At 34.6% G+C, this 19,919-nt stretch overlaps 1 protein-coding gene across 2 annotated transcripts; it reads right to left on the bottom strand.

Moving 5' to 3' along the window:
• Positions 1-234: 234 nt before the first annotated feature.
• ice2 (interactor of little elongator complex ELL subunit 2) lies at positions 235-19,654 on the bottom strand. 2 transcript variants are annotated; one of them, XM_051884347.1, is made up of 15 exons: positions 19,498-19,654; positions 19,313-19,414; positions 18,816-19,110; positions 18,581-18,700; positions 17,151-17,285; positions 16,918-17,034; positions 15,805-15,961; positions 15,544-15,725; positions 11,812-12,655; positions 11,440-11,606; positions 10,390-10,519; positions 3,929-4,013; positions 3,629-3,679; positions 2,383-2,623; positions 235-666 (listed from the first exon to the last, which is right to left on the bottom strand). In XM_051884347.1, exons 1-15 carry the CDS (start codon positions 19,509-19,511, stop codon positions 445-447), a joined length of 2,862 nt encoding a protein of 953 aa, XP_051740307.1. In that variant the 5' UTR covers positions 19,512-19,654; the 3' UTR covers positions 235-444. The 2 variants fall into 2 exon arrangements, with proteins under 2 accessions (XP_051740307.1, XP_051740308.1); XM_051884348.1 differs by lacking the exon at positions 235-666 and having other exon boundaries at positions 2,390-2,623; positions 3,629-3,693.
• Between the last annotated feature and the right edge of the window lie 265 nt (positions 19,655-19,919).

Genomic DNA, 19,919 nt, shown 5'->3' on the forward strand with positions numbered 1-19,919 from the left:
TTAAGCATTGCTATAAGCAATGCTAAAATTTCTATAGGGATAGACTAATTCTAATCTTGCATTATATTTAGTATAGATAGTATACAAATTTGAACATACTGTAGGGTGGGTCTCAAATTTTTCACTCATAGACCCACATCTTTCTCTCTGACTTGAGACTAGGCTGCCCAAAATTACTATTAGAAACTTGTTGCAATGAAAAAGGTTGAAGGAACACAAGAATTATATTAGAAGTTATATTAATTGACATTTTTTTATTTATTTACTGCTGACAAAATAATACAAAATAGAACACTTTAATGTTAACTGTTTCAGTTAACATTATGTACAAAAATTTACAAAATATAGACATACACAACATGTTATACACAATGTTTTTTGTTGGTTGTACATAATATTAAAGTGGTAGTAAGTGCTTTTGGAAAAAAAAAAAAAGTACAGAAATCAAGATGGTGTCTTTTCACCTTCACAAGTTTGGCTTTTTTGCAGGTCTTTCATTAGCTTGACTCTCACGTTGTCCACCCATCCCTGTGTCTTACAAGCGCCTTTTTTATTCTTCTTTTTAGGTGATTGATTCGGATTGGCTGGTTTAGTTGTGCTGGTTGCTCGTGGTGGTCTGACAGCATTTTTTCTGTGCTGTTGTTTAGGTCCTGTCCCAACTTTTGCCTGTATGAAAAGTAGAAAAGTTACATTTAGTAAATCATGACATAACACAATTTGGATGGTAGTATTGCAGTTTTAGACTAAAGGTTGTTGGTTCAAATCCCAATAGTGGATGTCCATGAACTGGAGAATTACAGGAATCTCTTAATTATTTATTTTTTAAAAGAAATCCACCTCCAATGTCCTAGCATGCCTTAGGACATGCATAAACAGTGGGCATGTCTTTACAGGACAGTGTGAATGAAGCTCAGTTTACACAATGGAAACACTTCCCAGGTTCTGGCATACTTTTCAATGAAATTAAGTGTCATATTTCCTCAGGCAGTGCTTCAGTCGGGACCAGTGCAATGATGTAAGCTTGTTACACAGTGTAGAGTGAGATGGGTGTGATCTTTACAACCTGTCTCGACACACATCACAGTTGCAAGAGCATCAGACCAGCGTATAAAGAGAACAACCACAATCATTCAAAAACAACCATTGAAATTTTATATTGTGTCAATATTAAAATTCTCAGATACTGACAATTATTTTCATGTTATGGCCCGTAAACGATAAATGGCTAATATTAAAATATGACACTATTTTGTATAAAAGAAAGGAAAAAAAAAAATCATTTTGACATTTGCTAAAGACTACATTTAACAGTGTTATTAAATTGTTAGATATCAAAATTAACTTTAAATAAGCTTTAGATGATGACAAAGGTCTAAATGCAAAACTAAGGGAAATGAGCAAAGATTAGTAATACCACAAATTTTGCAGCTGGTTGCGGCGTGCTATTAGAATCATTCACGTCCGTTGTATAATACCTGAGGTTAGAGATTTGAAGAAACTGTAATCCTAAGTATGAGCAGTCTTCGCTATGGCAAGCATCACTATCACTAAGAAGCAACTCGGAAATTAAGTGAAAGAAAGTTAGGCACTACTAAAGTGAACTTACTGTTGCACCATCAATTGTTACTCAAACAGATACTGCCAGACCATCCTGATAGACAGAATGGGTGTGGTAACTGTGCAGGAATGTTGTGAAACCCAAATTTTCCACATAAGCACTGTAGTTCAAAATGTCTGGAGCACACATGTGAAACAGCAACCTTCCATTTACTAACTATTAGCTAGAACCACCACAATACCTCTGGAAATACTGGATAAAAGGTGTGTTGCAGGCTCAATTTGAACCCAAATTTTCCACATAAGCACTGTGGTTCAAAATGTTTGGAGCACACATGCGAACCAGCAACCTTCCATTTACCAACTCTTATAATCACTACAACACACCACCTCTGGAAATACTGGATAAGTGGTATGTTGCAGGTTAAAGTTGAACCCAAATTTTCCACATAAGCACCACAGTTCAACATGTCTGGAGCACATATGTGAACCAGCAACCTTCAATTCACCAACTCTTATAATCACTACAACACAGAAATACTGGATAAATGGTATGTTGCAGGCTAAATTCAAACCCAAATTTTCCACATAAGCACCACACTTCAACATGTCTGGAGCACACATGTGAACCAGCAACCTTCAATTCACCAACTCTGAGCTTTAACCACTACACCACACCACACCACCTTTGGAAATACTTGATAAAAAATGTTGCAGGCTAAATTTGAACTGGAATTTCTCACATAAGCGCTGTGGTTCTATGGTGCGCTCTGGGGCACACATGTGAACACTGGGCTACATTTCAAAGTGAAAAGATGGTCATACCGTAGCGGGTGGACGTGGAGGGAACGTGCAGGGCGGTCTGTTGTGTTTCTGGTGAAATGGCAGGACATGCAAGGGGTCAAGGGGAACCCAGGGAACCCCTGGCGACACAGCAGGGGGGCCGCAGTGCGCAGCCTGCAGGTGGTACAAACTGCGAGCAGCCTTGGTCTCACTGCTGGCTTTGAAGATGGTCACAAAACCTTCACGAGGTTTGTGGACCAGCAGGTACCGTCCTTCCTGTAAACTGGGAAAGGTGTTAAAAGACATAAGCGTAAAAAAAAAAAAAAAGAGATTGGCTGCTTTATTAAAGGGATAGTTCGCCCAAAAATGAAAATTTGATGTTTATCTGCTTACCCCCAGGGCATCCAAGATATAGGTGACTTTGTTTCTTCAGTAGAACACAAATGATGATTTTTAACTCCAACCGAGAATGTTTTCATCAAAAACCTTAATTTCTTTTCGACCGAAGAAAGACAGACATGAACATCTTGGATGACATGGGGGCGAGTAAATTATCAGGAAAATTTTATTTGAAAGTGGACTAATCCTTTAAACTACGCCAGAGCGCGTACACACCTCACGCACCGGATGCCGTGCGTGCGCTCAAGGCAGTTGGACATAGTGGTGTATTAGAGGTAAAAAATGATATAAATACTGTTCAGTTTCTCACACAAACCGATCGTTTTGTGTCTTAGGACATCAATGTGTTGTCACGAGCCCCAGGGTTTAATTTGGATTTGTCTGTGCATGTTTTTTTGACTCTTATAGATGGTGTTCCCATTGACATGCATTATACGACTGACAGACCGCAACGGTTGGAGTTAAAAATCATCATTTGTGTTCTACTGAAGAAACAATTTCACCTACATCTTAGATGCCCTGGGGGTAAGCAGATAAACATCAAATTTTTATTTTTGGGTGAACTATCCCTTTAAATACAACAAATACACACCATGTAAAACCTATTGTGTAATTTTTAATCTTAAAATACTTAATATGCAGAGACAACCATGTTTCAATATCTCAACCAGCCCAACACAGCACCAGTGGCTCAACCAATGGCGTGCATTTTGGGTGAGACTATCTGTTTGCCTGATCAGTGGCAGGGGGAATGTTTTTTTTGGCTGGTCAGCACAGAAATTACACTTTTAAGGACTAATTTAAAGACTTATTTCACATTAGGAAATGTAAATCTTGCAAATGGTAAAGTAACAAATTTAAATGGATATAAGAAATGAAAGAAACTCACGCTGAGACTTTTTTCAGTAAGTGGTAGAGTGTGTTTAAACATCTAGTTGGCCTGAAAAAGAAATACTGAATCACATTAAATTCCATTAAAACTTGTCTGAGCCTAATATTAATGCAATATATAATTAATTATTAATATGTTTAAATATAAATACTAAAACAAATTAATAATACATTAAAAATAATTATATATTATTATAATATTATTACAATATTTCAGATAAAAATCTGTGAGAATTTGTCAAACATGCACGCATTATAAAAGAAAAGGCTAAAACTTTCTGAAATCAGATTTACTCACTTGAAGTCACAGGTGATGTGCTGAATCCAGTCGTCAGGTAACTTCTGCATCTGAGCCACTTCTGATGTGTGTGCATTGATGCGACCTACACACACACACAAATAGGTAGATTGCTCATTTCTCTTTCTTTTAATAGTCTATAATCTTTTATTAATGATAATACTTCAGTTCATTTTCCATAATGGTTGGTTAGGCTACAATTCTACTTAAGTCAATATCTAAAGAAGCTAAAGTCTGCAAAGCAGCGTTGTTATTGTTAACTAAAAGTACTACTACATTTTCATTAATTAAAATAAAGCTGAAATGAAAAAAACTAAAATAGTAGACAAAATGTTGCCTGAGCAACTAACTGAAATAAAACAAGTCTGAGCCGAACTAAAACTGAAATAAATTAAAGCTAAATAGAACTATTTAAAACAAAAACTATAAATGACAAAAGCACTGGTAAAAAACAACTAAAATTCAAACTATGAAATACTATAAAACTATATAAATAACACTATATTAAGACTGCTGCAGAGTCTTAAACCAGCTTGTAGTCCGTTTAAACTGAAGAACAAATAAATCGGTGTCCACAGGTGATGCAGACCAGAAGGACATGTATTGACCTGCAACACAAACTGTGAGAAACATTGTAGATGTTGCAATGACTGTTCACACGTTGTCTCGTGTCTGTCTATTGCATCTATTCCTCGTAATATTTCACACTGATGTTGTCGTTCAGAGTTCATGCCAGAAGAAAATTAACTCCACACCCATACTTGTTCATCTGTGAATGAGAAGCTCTGCTCTAGTCTTATGCCAAAGAACACAAGACAATAAGGAAACGGACAATTTCAAGTCATCAATTCTTCTACAAAATTCAGATCGGATGAGCCACAATTGGAGCAGTTTATATCTATTAATTCTTTAATTAATTATTAATAAATAAAAAAATACCAATATGTCAATAACTGATAAAATTCTGATATATTTCTCTGCTGTTTGTATCACTCGGTTTGTCTGTGTTCCAACACTTGCTGCTTTTGCTTCTTTTGAGCAAAAATAAATAAAATAGAAAATTGGTCATATTTACCATACCAAGTCAGCATATTACAATGATAGCTGAAGGATCATGTGACACTGAAGACTGGAGTAATGATGATGAAAATCCAGCTTCATCACAGGAATACATTTTGTAACATTCATCCTGTGATTACAAGATGGCAACTCTGATTCTGTTCAGAGCTGTTGACATCCAGAGATTTAGAAATGATTTGTTTCTATGGCAACACTCATAACACTAAAATCCATTGTTGATGACAGAAAAAATACTTAACCACTATCCATTGTGAAAAAAGTGTGCTTAATTGTAATATTTGTGCACTTGTAGGAATACTTTTTTTACTTAAAAAAAAAAAAAAAAAAAAAAAAAAAATCACTTTGTAATGTCAAATTAAAAGTTTTACTTTAAAGGGTTAGTTCACCCAAAAATGAAAAATTCTGTCATTAATTACTCACTCTCATGTCGTTCCACACCTGTAAGACCTTCGTTCATCTTCAGAACACAAATTAAGATATTTTTGATAAAATCCGATGGCTCAGTGAGACCTCCATTGACAGCAAGATAATTAACACTTCCAGATGTCCAGAAAGCTACTAAAAACATATTTAAAACAGTTCCTGTGACTACAGTAGTTTAACCTTAATGAATCTTTTGTATGGAATCAGTGGTTCGGAACTGAAAAAGTCACGTGATTTCAGTAAACGAAGCTTCAATACTTCATAAGTGTTTTGAAATTTCAATGGTTCACCACTGGGGTCGTGACTTTGGCAGTTTGATACACGCTCCGAACCACTGATTCGAAACAAAAGATTTGTAAAGCTTCGAAGCTTCATGAAGCAGTGTTTTGAAATCGCCCATCACTAGGTATTGTTGAACAAAGTCATTATTTGTTTTTTTTGGCGCACAAAAAGTATTCTCGTCGCTTCATAATATTAAGGTTGAACCACTGTAGTCACATGAACTGTTTTAAATATGTCTTTAGTAGCTTTCTGGGCATCTGAAAGTGTTAATTATCTTGTTGGCAATGGAGGCTTCACTGAGCCATCGGATTTTATCAAAAATATCTTAATTTGTGTTCTGAAGGTCTTATGGGTGTGAAACGACATGAGGGTGAGTAATAAATGACATTATTTTCATTTTTGAGTGAACTAACCCTTTAAATAAAAAAATGTTAAATATTTTAAAATATTTTTAATGTATTTAAAATATTAAATGAATACATATTAATAAATATTTTAAATATGTTAAATGGTAATGATTTAAAGAAGAGCACTTATTTTGACATGTTGACTACATACTAAAGCACAGGTAAAGTACTTTAATTTTAACTGCAGTGTGTTATCCAATATTACATTTAAAGTTAATATTACATGCACTAATATTAAATGCACTAAATTGCAACGTCATCATTCCAAATACTTTTGATTTTTCCGGCAAAATCATGCTTCACATGAAAAAGTTAGACTTTTATAGGCAACCTAGGAAGTTGGGGAAGGTCTCGTTTTTTTAAGTTTCATTACAAGCTGTTCATACATTGGCAATACAAAAAGCATTTCACTTGAATTAAATTTAATATAAATTTAAACTATAAATGACATGCAATAAAGTGTCTGAAACATTACATTCAGTTTGCACTATTATATTGCACTTAGTATATTCTTTTGAAGTATATTATTTCTGTAACAAGTACTTTTTTTTTTTTTTTTAGAAGTATGCTAAAGTATCCTTTTTCACAAGGGATATTATTTCACCACCATATGCTCTTGCAAAGCATTTAAGAACTCATGAAGTGTACCAAGTAACACTAGATATAATAAAATAGTGCTTAAAATAGAAATGTGTAGAAGTACTAACCATTGTCTTAACTACAAATTATTGGTCAGGAATTAGCCAGATTTAAGCAAATGCACTACTTAAAAAGCCATTGATGTTTGAGAAAAACATCAAAGACATAATGTTTTTGGCAGAATATAGGAAGTTGTGTGTGGAGTGATAAATCACAATGAAACACGAGTTGCATGGTGATGCTGCAGAGCAATGTCTTCTAATATCTGCTGAGAAATATAATAATAAATGCACCTCTACCCCAGTGAAGCATGGAGGAAGTGTGTCATTGTGTGGGGAGCCTTTTTTAGCTGCTGCTATTGGTGAGCTACTTCACTGTGAAAAGCATTTAATTGTTTGGAGCACAGGAGAATGTTGCAGAATGGCTTGCTTCCCTCAAATGAAAAGTTGTTATCTAAAGAGTAATGAGCAGATGTCATTTTTCAACAAGACAATTGTCCTGTCCAAATTGCAAAGTAGTGGCTTGAGAACAAGTCCATCAGGCTCATGGTTTGGCCTGGTCAGAATCCAGATTTGAACCCTATAGTGAATATTTGGTCTCACATTAAACTCAAACAAACTGAGAGACATTTTTCATCTACTCATGAACCGTTTGAAGCCATTAACATTGAGTGGAACAACACTGACTGACTCTTCTTCCTGTAAAAAGCTTCCTGCAAGTTTACTCACATGGCTTAAACATTTAAAGGGGTGGTTGATTATGATTTCACTTTTTTAACTTTAGTTAGTGTGTAATGTTGCTGTTAGAGGATAAACAACATCAGCAAAGTTACAACGCTCAAGGTTCAATGCAAAGGGAGATATTTTCTTTTACAGAAATCGCTGTTTAAGGACTACAATGAGCTTCTTCCCAGGTTAGTGACATCACAAACCCTAAAATTTACATAAACCCCGCCCCTGAGAACACACAACAAAGGGGGTGAGGCCATGTTGGGCTGCTTTAGAGAAGAGGAAGAGTTGTAGTAGAGTGTTGTTGCCATGCCGTCATTTTATGCCGGACTGCTTCACAAACGAGGGTCGATTAAACACTGGATTTGCACAAAAGATTAACATGACGGCACATGCTAGTAGATGAGTTGAATCAACTCCACAGCAAGTACATACATTTATCCACTAACCATTCAGAAACGTCCAGTTTCATTCTAAAAGTTGTAACTTATTCCCGAGTCTCTCCATCAGTGTCCGACTCCGGTTTGAACAATGAAAGGCTGAACACCGTTACTGACAATTGTCATTTTGGCTGCGTGAGATTCTCCTGCTTTGTTGTTGTTGAGCAACCGAAGTGCGAGCTGTTATAGCTCCGCCCGCTTTCCAGAGCAGCAGCTCATTTGCATTTAAAGGGACACACACATAAACGGCGTGTTTTTGCTCACACCCAAATAGGGGCAAATTTGACAAGCTATAATAAATTATCTGTAGGATATTTTGAGCTGAAACTTCACAGACACATTCTGGGGACACCACAGACTTATATTACATCATGTGAAAGGGTCTCCTTTAAAGAAAACAGAGGGGAAGGCAGTTCAGTGCTAAGTTACTTTATCTACAATATTTGTTTTAATTTCCTGACCAGTGATTTGTGATTAACATGGTTAAGACCATTAAAAGACCACTAAATATTTTGCCATTTCTTGGCCCATTATTTTTTTTTTGCTTAGGAGTGTATGTACAGACTCATCGCTGTGATACCAGCCCATTCTGTTATCACTAGGGCTGGATCCTGGACTAGACCCAAAGAAAAGATTAGATTCCTTTAATAAGCCAAGAAGAATCTCTAAAGCAAACGATATGCCAAGAGCAAGGCTCTTCTGCATTCTTCTGTGATTCTAAGTTATTTCTTCCTAGAGGCACAGACTGTTGTCATGCATATTACTGGCATTCTTAGTGTGACTTTGAATGTTGTAAGTGGATACAAACATCACAGATCTATCCAAATATATTCATTTTGCTAAACTCTCCAAACTTCAGCGGTCAGAAAAGGAGTATCTTTTCCTCTGATGGTGAAACCCAAGTATCCCTACACCCACACTTGACTTGTCATACATACAGTTGCATTCTTCTACAGCCATTTCAAAGAAGTTGCAATGTTGGTAGCTATGGCAACTCTGACTCAAAACAATGAGTCATGAGTCATGAGAGAGGCATGCTGGGAGTTTGCGGGAAGTTCACTTTTGTGCTGACTCCCTTATTAACAAAACTAACACTTAAGAAAAAACATGGCTACTTTTGCCTGTCTGAATTTGCTTAATTCAAAAGACGTTATTTTAACTTTCCTGATGGCATGTTGCGGGGTGATACAACTAATATTTGTCAGTCGTGTGATTTTCACTTAAATGGTTTTAAAAAGTAGGGTTTTTTCAATCAAATGAACCATTTCAGCCATTGTAGCAAAGTAGATTCAAGTAAGAAGTAAAATACAGTAAAATTTTAAATATTTTGTCTTGCTTTATAAAACAAATAATAAAAAAAATGAACCAATATGATAAAATAATAAGCAGCACTTTTTGCCTACATATATTTTCACTACAACTTTTAAAGCAAATCAAATTAAAATGCTTTAATTTGATTTGATGATATAAACAACTCACTGAATCTATTATGAATAGATTCATCCAAATGTTTACCTACGTATATTTTTACTACGTTTTAAAGCATGATTTTTTTATTTGATTTGATAATGCAAACAAATCACTGAATCAGTTGAATAAGTTATAAATTAATCGAAACAGTCTGAACAGATTCACAGAAATTATTAAAAGGTATTAGTTAACCCAAAAAATTAAAATTCTGTCATTAATTACTCACCCTCATGTCGTTTAAAACTCATAAGACTTTTGTTCATCTTCGGAACATGGATGAAGATCTTTTTAATGAAATCTGAGAGCTTTCTGTCCCTCTGTTGACAGCTACGCAACTGACAGAAAGGTAGTAAAGGCATCATTAAAGTAATCCATGTGACTCCAGTAGCTTAATCTCAATTTTATGAAGCGACGCGAGTGCTTTGTTTACCACTTTGTTTTACCACTTTATTTACAAAATATTAATCTCCTACGCGAGAGCAGGCGTTGTTACATGAACGCGCATAGGAGATTAATGTTTTGTAAATAAAGTGGTAAATTATGTTTTTTTGAGCAAATAAAGCACTCATGTTGCTTCATAAACTGGAGGTTAAACCACTGGAGTCACATGGATTGCTTGAAAGTGGTAGTTGCGTAAGCTGTCAATTGAGGGACATAAAGCTCTCAGATTTCATCAAAAAAATCTTCATTTGTGTTCTGAAGTTGAACGAATGTCTTACAAGCTTGGAACAACATTAGGGTGAGTAGTTAGTGACAGAATTTTCATTTTTGGGTGAACTAACCCTTTAAAACTCAAACATTTTTGCTACTGGAGTTATAAAAGCCAATCGCTTTAATGCTCTCATACTACATATTACTCAGGTGACACTTGAATTAAACAGATTCATGAGAGATTCAAGATAAAAATCATGATTTTTCATGACCGCTAAAGTAAAAAAAACATTAAAAAAAACATTAAAAAAAACAACAACAGATTCCATCAAGTCTCTTACTTATGAAAGACACGGTACTGGAGTGCAGAAGTTTCTCGGCCCACAGCTGACAGGCTTCCGTATGGGTCAGACTCTCGGCTCCGTAGCACAGCTGATACTCCAACTTGGGTAAGACATGCACTGGGACGGCCTAAATAAAACCAGACTCAATCATTATCTACTCAAATGGCAGTTATGAGTCACTACACTCTATAAACTGATGCAGAAGAGCATCTTTTTTCATGACAAGCAGTTTTGACCTACATTTGTGAACCATTGACTGGAAAGAATCTGTTAATACACTGATAAGACTTAAAAGTCAACTCTACAGCACCGCACGGGAAAGCAGACTGTTTAAACAAAGGGAGTGGTGGGCATTACTCAACCCTAGTAAAAATATAAAGAATATTGCCTGGCATGTTGACATACTAACTCAAATCCAAAAATAAAGTCAATAAAAGTTTGCGACAAATCACTGACGAAAATGATAACCAATAATAATAAGATACAGTCAAACCAGAATTTATTCAGACACCTTGAACATTTCATTCATTAATACAGTTTATTCACAATAGTTTAAAAAATGGTAATAAAATATGACAAGATCTCAGAGTTAAACTGTGTCAGAAAAAATTAATCTTAATTATGTCAGATAACACTTAAGCAAAACATGGTCAGGTCAAAGTGTCTGAATCATTTTTGGTTCCAAATTTTTATCAATTTTACTGGTAGTCCACTGTATGAAGAATTTTTGGGTATAATATGTCACAATTTACTTTATTTTGCTATCCTCACTTACATAAATGAACTATAGTGTCCTAGTAAAAATATCAAAAATATAAAAATGAATAATTTTTGGTTTGACGGTATATCGTGACTGTTTGCACAGGAACTGATGAGTATGATGATGTTTGAAACTCTTGGGGTGTAAGGCAAGGCAAGGCAATTTTATTTATACAGCACATTTCATATACAACGGTAATGATAATGGTATCCTTCAACCTGGACAAATAAAGCAACATTTTCACAAAAGGTGTATTGTATTTGTGTATTAGCATGGGTCCACCTCACCCTGAAGGTCTCTTTGTCATGTCTCGGGTGAGCGATCTCCACACTGCTGCGCACCATGAGCAGAATGTCCAGCAGGCTGTAGAGTTTGTACAGAACACTGCCCTCTGCTGGAGGATCATAGTCCATCTCATCCTCAGCACTGACCTGAAGATCCTCTCTCAGAAGACCTGCAATGAATAGATAGATAGATAGACGTTTAGTGCAAGAAATTTTGACTAACATAATTGGAGTTAAAATGCTAAAAATATAAAATCCTAGTAATAACATTAACGTTTAAAAGGGCATTTGAATAACCTCACAAAAATGTAATCTAAGCACAATTTCACCACACTGAATTTAGCCTTTGACTGAGATGGTGTTTTAAGCACTAACGTTTTCTTTGAGGGGCTACCAGCACAGGAACGGCAGCAGGCAGTGTGGCGTCCTCTCCCTGTCCCTCTCTGGACTCTAGGTACGAGGTCACACACTGTTTGACCAGGGAATGTGTTTTCGGTTCTGGAGGTTTATCTTCTGGGACAGGCGGTTTCACAGCCTCCTGGTTCTTGCTGGGGGTGGATTTCAGCATGGCGTCCTGCATCCGCAAAATCTGTCCAAGCTGATCGCACTCGCTGGATATTCTTGGTCTTTTGATGCCCTTCTTTGTTCCTTTGCCCAGAGGGTTTGTGGGGCTTGGTGTTGCAGGGTCGGGTGCTTGGGGGGAGGACGTCTCACCTGGTGTCACCTGGGTTTGAAGTCTCTGCGGGGAGACAATGTGATCTATAACTAGTCGTTCTTCATCAGAATCCGAGACCTGGTCCAACTTGTCTTCCATCATCGGTCTAGGCCGCTTGGTGGGAGGACATTTAACAGAAGACACTTTTGAATCTTCACTCGCACTTTCCTTTTCGGAAACGACACTTTCATCCATCGCACCGTTTCCTCCGTCAGCCAAAGAGGAGTTTGTTTCTCCTTGTTCCTGAGCCATGGTCAACTCAAGAGGTTCTGTGGGAGTGTTTTGAGACACTGAGGTGTGCTTTGTCATACCTAAAGAGTCTCTCTGTTTCTTGGGGCTTGGGATAAGTTGAGATGGATTTGTACTAGTTGTTTTTGGTTCATTCTGTTCTTTCACTTTCTTAGTGGGCTTGAAGGACTCCCCAAATGACTCCAAGTCTGTTAGATCAGTCTCAAAATCCATTCCAGCATCATCAAATGCAACCACATTCCTGGAGATTTTTTCCTGGGCAGAGTAAAGTAAAGTAAATATTATTTACAATGCAACATTATATATATATATATATATATATCTGTTAATACTACTTACTACTAAGTCGACTTTAATCTGTCTTTGGTGTAACGGAGACTGCTCTGGACTGGTTCAGATCCTATTTTTCTGATCGCAGTCACTTTGTTTTATGGATGGCCACAAATCAGAGGTCGGTTCTGTTAGTACTGGTGTCCCCCAGGGCTCAATTCTTGGTCCTTTGCTTTTTAGCATCTATATTTTCCCACTCGGTCAATTATTAAGATCTCTTGACCTTAACTACCATCTTTATGCTGACGATACCAAGATTTACATCCACTCAAAACCGGGTCAAGTAACGGACATATCCCATCTTTCACAATGTATGTCGGAGATTAAGATATGGATGTCTAACAACTTCCCGTGCTTTAATAGTTCCAAAACTGAAGTCATGCTTCTTGGCTCTCCCCATCAACTATGTAATGCTGTTTCTTTAGCTTTGTCTGTCGATGGTGTTGCCTTGGGGTTACAAAAGGGGCTTTCGCACCGAATAGTTCTAGGAACTCCATTATAGGAACTAGCCACTAGGAAAGTTCCCAGAGAACTAATTTCTCCCCTGGGCCATGCTCCTAGTTGCATTCGCACCGGGAATAGGAACTCTGAAGCAGCCGACAGCAGCGTCTTTCCTCCGGTGAATGGAGGATGCCGTGATCGAAGCTGTTTGTTGTGTGTCGTGGGTTTCGTGATAATGGAGATGGAATGTAAACACACAATTTATGCGACTGAAAGAGCAAAAAGTGGGGCTAAGAGATTAAATCTCCTATGACAACTCAGTATCGAGGTGGAGAACAGAACACAACTCTGGAGACAACATGTAAATGCTGTTTTCGCTGTTTTTGTTAAGTAAATAGCCTATGTTTTCACGGCTTTTTAAAAATGGCGGGTGCCGGTGTTTGACCAATCAATTTACATTTACGTCACGGATAGTTCCTATAGTGCTGGTTTAGACCCTACTCTGAAGTAGGAGCTAATTTAGTCCCCCCAAAAGGAGTTCTGAGAATTAAAATCATTCCTGCGGTGCAAACGCGGCAAAATCCGGGTACTTCAGCCAATAGTTCTAGGATTCTAGGTTCCTCTGGTGCGAAAGCCCCTAAAGTAAATTAAAAAAATCTTAGAGTCATTTTTAATGCCAGTGTGTTGTTTGATCCTTTTGTGTAGAACACTGTTAGGACCTTGTTCTTTCATCTCAGGAATATTGCACGTCTACGACCTATGTTGTCTTTTTCTGTTGCTGAATGGTTGATTAACTCATTTGTTTTCTCACGTAAAGACGATTCTAATGCCTTTCTTGTTGGAGTTTCCAAGTCCTGTATTAACAAACTTCAATATTTGCAAAATTCAGCAGTTAGAATTTTGTCTGGGTCTAGGACTGTTGATCATATAACCTGTTTTGGCATCATTACATTGGCTACCAGTAAGATTCCGTGTTGATTTAAATCCTTATGTTAACATACAAGGCATTGCATGGTCTGGCTCCTCAGTACTTGGCCGAGCTTCTAACACCTTACACACCTAGTCACAACTTGCGATCTTCTCAGAGTGGTCTTTCAGTTGTTCCTAAAACACGACAGGGCCTTCTCATCTTATGCCCCCAAATTGTGTAATTCTCTCAAAGTTGACATCAGGGAAGCAATCTCGTCTTAAAACTTTTTACTTCAGGATTGCTTTTAACTGTCTAATTTTGTTTTATTTTGTTGTTTATTTATTCAGTGTTATTTCATGTTTCTTTTTTGTGTGCTGCTCTGTGCTTTGTGTTTTAATTTATATTGCTGTGCTTGTGTTGTAAAGTCTTTGAGAAAGCAACATTTAAAGGTGCTATACAAAATAAATGTATTATTATTATTATTATTATTAATAATGACAGTCAAAAATATAATTAACAGATATATATAATATAAAATAGTTGTGTAATATAATTGTACAATATAATATAAAATATAATAATCACACATACATATATACATAGAAACATTTCTGATTATCAATATTCAAAACCATTTTTGCTGCTAAATATTTTTTTGTAAACAACCATTTAAAGGTTTGGGTGAAGTAATATATATATATTGTTTATATAATAAAACATAATATGCGACCCTGGACCACAAAACAAGTCATAAGTTGTATATTTGTAGCAATTGCCAACAATACATCGTATGGGTCAAAATGATCATTTTTTTCTTTTACACCAAAAATCATTAGGTTATTAAGTAAACATCATGTTCCATGAAGATATTTTGTAAATTTCCTACCGTAAATATATCAAAAATGTATTTTTGTGAGTGGATATGCATTGCTAAGGACTTCATTTGGACAACTTTAAAGGCGATTTTCTTAATATTTAGATTTTTTTGCACCCTCAGATTCCAGATTTTTTAAATAGTTTTATCTCGGCCAAATATTGTCCTATCCTAACAAACCAGACACCAATGGAAAGCTTATTTATCTTATACATCAGCTTTCAGATGATGTATAAATCTCAGTTTCAAAAAATTGACTATTATGACTGGTTTTGTGGCCCAGGGTCACATATAATATAATAGCTCTTACTGTAATAAGTATATTAATTATTACATTTTTAAACTGTTGTTACTATTTTGGCAGAAAACTATTTCTTGTGTAGAATGTACTTTTTGTAAATCCAAAACTAAATACAGGTGAACAATAATAAATTATGTAAAAATGCTTTTATTTATTGATTTTTTTTAATGAGCCAATAATTACAAAAATTAGTTAATAATTAATCTGCAATATTTATTATTTATTTATTCTATTGTTTGGTGTTCTGTGTTCCTCTATTTACACTGAATTCAATGAATTGACCGTACCTCAGGAGGGTTCATTTCTAAGGAGAGCTCTTCTGAAGTGAGGAAAAATATGGGTCGTGACACAGTCTTCTTGAATGCCAGCTTCACGCTCTCCTCGTGAAACAGCAGACTCCTCTCTCTCCAGCTCATCTCTGTCTTCAGCAGGGGAGGATCTATGTATGCCGTCTTACTCTGACTGCTGCCTGATAACAACCACAACATTCACCGTGACACACTGTTGACTGGATTACAATATTCTGGTCTCATGAAATGACCCCTCACCTTTCATAGGGTTCATTTTGACCCAGATGGGCAGCTCCCATGCTTCTGTGAACTCCGAGCTGTTATTCAGGAGCTGAAGGAAGGCCTCTTTGGATAAACACACTTGTGGCTCATAAGTAGCGCTGAGTTTTTCCACGTTACTGTCATTGCTGATGGCCTGTGGAAATTAAGAAGCATCGGGATTCAAAAGCTATATTTGATTTCCAAAGGCACATTAAATGAATTCATGAGGTGTGGGGACAGAATTTTTATGGGTGGCCTCTACTTCTCTTATTGGAGGCCTTGGGACCCTCAGTCATGGACTCCAGTTCCTGGTTACCCAGCCTAGTTACTAGTTAGTAAGTTTATTCTATCAAATACAGTGTATCAGAGTGATAATTCAAAACAAAGGCAGCAGTGCCCCCTAGTGGTTAAGATCACATTTTGCAAGATAGAAACCCACACGCTTTTTAAGCTAGAAATTACATGGTTGAGTCTAAGAAATTATATATATATTTGGGTCCTTTTTCACCTGCAAATTCAAATATAGCATAAGGAAAATGAAGCCTATTTTAGCACGATTAATATATTTTGTATTATATTATTGTATTTGTACAAAGGACATATTTGGATCCTTTTCCACCTGCAAATTAAAAAAGTAAAAATATGCTAAATATATTTTTTAAGGAAAATGAAGCCTATTTATAATGATTCATTTTTTTTGTTAATATTATATTTGTATTATATTATGACATTATTTACGTGACAATTTATCAAGTTTCTTACCCCAATTTCTCATTATGGCAATGGTATATTATCAGTAATAAATGGTATGTAATATTATTTATATATCATGGTAGTATTTGTGTTGAATTTAATTCGATATAGATTTTAAACAGGATTAAGTTTTAAATAAAAATACAAAATAATTTTTGTAGAAAAGCTGTGTAATTGTACTTTTGTATTTTGTCAGTTTCATGACAATGACAAAATACAAATAAGGAAAAAAATAATTTTGGGGTCAAATATGGCCATTTTTTCTGACATTTGTCCATATAAAGACCAAAAACCACAAAAACAGTGATTGTGTCAGTAAAAAAAAAAAAATCACGCAATCACAGACAGGCTACATACAGTGTGTGCTGAAGTTGCTTTTTTAGCTGGAGGAACCACATTTGACACGGTCTCATAGTCTACTGCAAGTTGAGAGTCTTCTGGTATCACTTTTTTCTCTAGCATGTCAATTTTACCCTGAGGAGAAAAACAGCAGACATAGATGAAACAAACAGCAGTATATCACATTCACACATTTAAGTTAATAATAATTAAAAAAAAGTAAAATAAAAAAACTATAGGAGTACAAGTACCATAGCAAGAAGCTGTTTCTCAAAGTTGAGAGATATTTCACACACAAACTTTACACTGGTCAGGCTAGTAATCTCTTGAATGCTGTAAAACTGTGGGTAACTCTTCACATGTTCCAAGCAGGCTGTAAAATATTCCTGTTGGGGAAAATATACAAAAATCATCTATCAAATATTCAAAAACGACAACAAAATAAAGAAAAATAACAAAATAAAATTAAATATAAAATTTAAATATACAAAAATCAATCAGTCAATCAAATATTCAAAAACAATAATGAAATAAAATAAAATAAAATAATAAGATCTAAAATATATAAAAACCAACAATCATATATTAAAAATTGATAATGAAATAGACAAATAACAAAATGAAATAATAAAATAGTATTGTATATTTTAATCAGTTGTATATTTTAATTGTATTAAATACAATTAAAATAAACAAAAATCAAATATTCAAAAATGATAATGAAATATATAAAAACAATATAATAAAAAAAGGATATATATACAAAAATCATCATAAAATATTCAGAAATGATGAAATCTATTTGAAAAATATAAAATATAAAATGAAAATATACAAAAATAATCAGTAAAATATTAAAAAATGATAGTGAAATAAAAATTAAAATTAAAATAAAATAAAATTAAGATATACAAAAATCAAATATTTAAAAATTATAATGAAATAAAGAAAAATAAAATAATAAAAAGAAAATTAAAATATATATAAAAATCACCAATCCAATATTCAAAAATGATAGTGAAATAAAAAAATAAAATTAAATAATAAAATATTATTCTTTGTATATTTTAATATTTTAATTATTTGTATATTTTATTCATATTAAATACAATTAAAATATACAAAAATAATCAAATATTCGAAAATGGTAATGAAATATATAAAAGTGATATAATAAAAAATAAAATGAAAATATACAAAAATCATGAGTAAAATATTCACAAATGATAATGAAATTTAATAAAATAATAAAAAATAAAATGAAAATATACAAAAATCATCAGTAAAATAATCAAAAATGATAGTGAAATAAAAAGAATTAAATAAATTATTATTTGTATATTTTATTTTTTTTAGTTATCTGTATATTTTATTTGTATTAAATACAATTAAAATATACAAAAATCATCAAATATTCAAAAATGATAATGAAATAAAGAAAAATAATAACATAAAATAAAAAATAAAATGAAAATATACAAAAATCATCAATACAGTATTCAAAATGATAATGAAATAAAGAAAAATAAAGTAATAAAATTAAAATATACAAAAATCATCAATCAAATATTCAAAAATGATGAAATAAATAAACAATAAAAAAATAAAATTAAATCAACAGAACATCTGAATAGTAATACAACAAATAAAATAAATAAATAAATAAATAAATAAAAAATACCTCAGAGTAGCGGGTGCTGCCTGGTGGCATATAGCTGTACTGATCAGCACATGCTCTAGAAACATCTTGTAGGTATTTCATAAACTCTGTCACCTCTTTCCTCACACGCTCCATCAAAGGCTTAGAAATGAGAGACAAGATTAACCAGATTAAAGTTGCATTGCATCCATGTACAGCAATCAAAACTGTCCCAGTATAAAAGGCAGGCGATCGGGACTTGAGATGGTCTCTATACCTTTGAATATCTGAGAGGCTTGCCACCAAGAATGGCGAGATATGACCTGCGCTGCTTTGCGTTGATGGTGGTAAAGCCAGGGTAGGGCACTAGCGGCTCAGGGAAAGCTGAAATCTCAGTGGTTTTCACAGGTTTGGGTTTAACATGATTTTGAGAGGGTTCGCATTCAGACGCGGCCTCATCTGATACAAGGGTGTTCCTGACATCTGAATCTTCATCACACTTCACAGTCTTTACTTCTGCTGAGGGTCCATCTGGCTTTTTCTCATCCGTCTCCTCGGGTTTTACATCAGAGCTTTGAAGGAAATAATCAAAAATGATGATGTTAAATATTTATGCGACTATTTTCCCATATCAGATAGAATTGTTTGTTTTATAGTTATAATCATGGTTGTTAATAAAGATCCGTTTTAAATGTGGTTAATAACACAGTTGAACTACAGTTACCGTGGAAGAACTGTGGTAAATGTGAGTAAGACACAACCAAAGTCACCTACCTTTGTAAAAGAGCATATAGTTCTTTAATGTTAGGCGCGAGAGTGAACTTTTCAAACACATCTCTCGAGAACACGACAGGACCAGTGACAGGAGCATCATCCCTGCGGACAAATGACCTCTAATGACACTATCTTCATCACAGTTATCAATAACACGTATTTATTTAGAGAATATTGTCACCTACCATTTTAACTCCATGGCCGCAGACTTTTAAACTTTTAAACTCGTTAAATCATTGTACCGACTTACTCTTGTCTCATGCACGCTAACGTTCCCTCATATCATAACAGTGCGCCGACTGAATCTTCCGGGAAGAACCAAAACATGACACAACGGTTCCGCTAATGATCAAACGTTTGTTTTTCTCCCCCGTAATTATTAAATTCGTAATTATTATGTGGTTATTGGTATAATAAATTTGTGCTAACCCCCCGTTTGTAAAGTACTTGCAGTGATATAAAGTTTTGTCATAACATGAAAAATACCAATAGCTTTATTTACAAAGTTTCTGTATCAGACATTGTGAAAATCTCTCTTTCTTGAATCCATCGATCAATTTCAAAAGTTAAAGTGTACATAATTTAACTAGGTAATACTGAAGTACAA

Source organism: Ctenopharyngodon idella, chromosome 24 (assembly GCF_019924925.1).
Source record: "Ctenopharyngodon idella isolate HZGC_01 chromosome 24, HZGC01, whole genome shotgun sequence".
Lineage (NCBI taxonomy): Eukaryota > Metazoa > Chordata > Actinopteri > Cypriniformes > Xenocyprididae > Ctenopharyngodon > Ctenopharyngodon idella.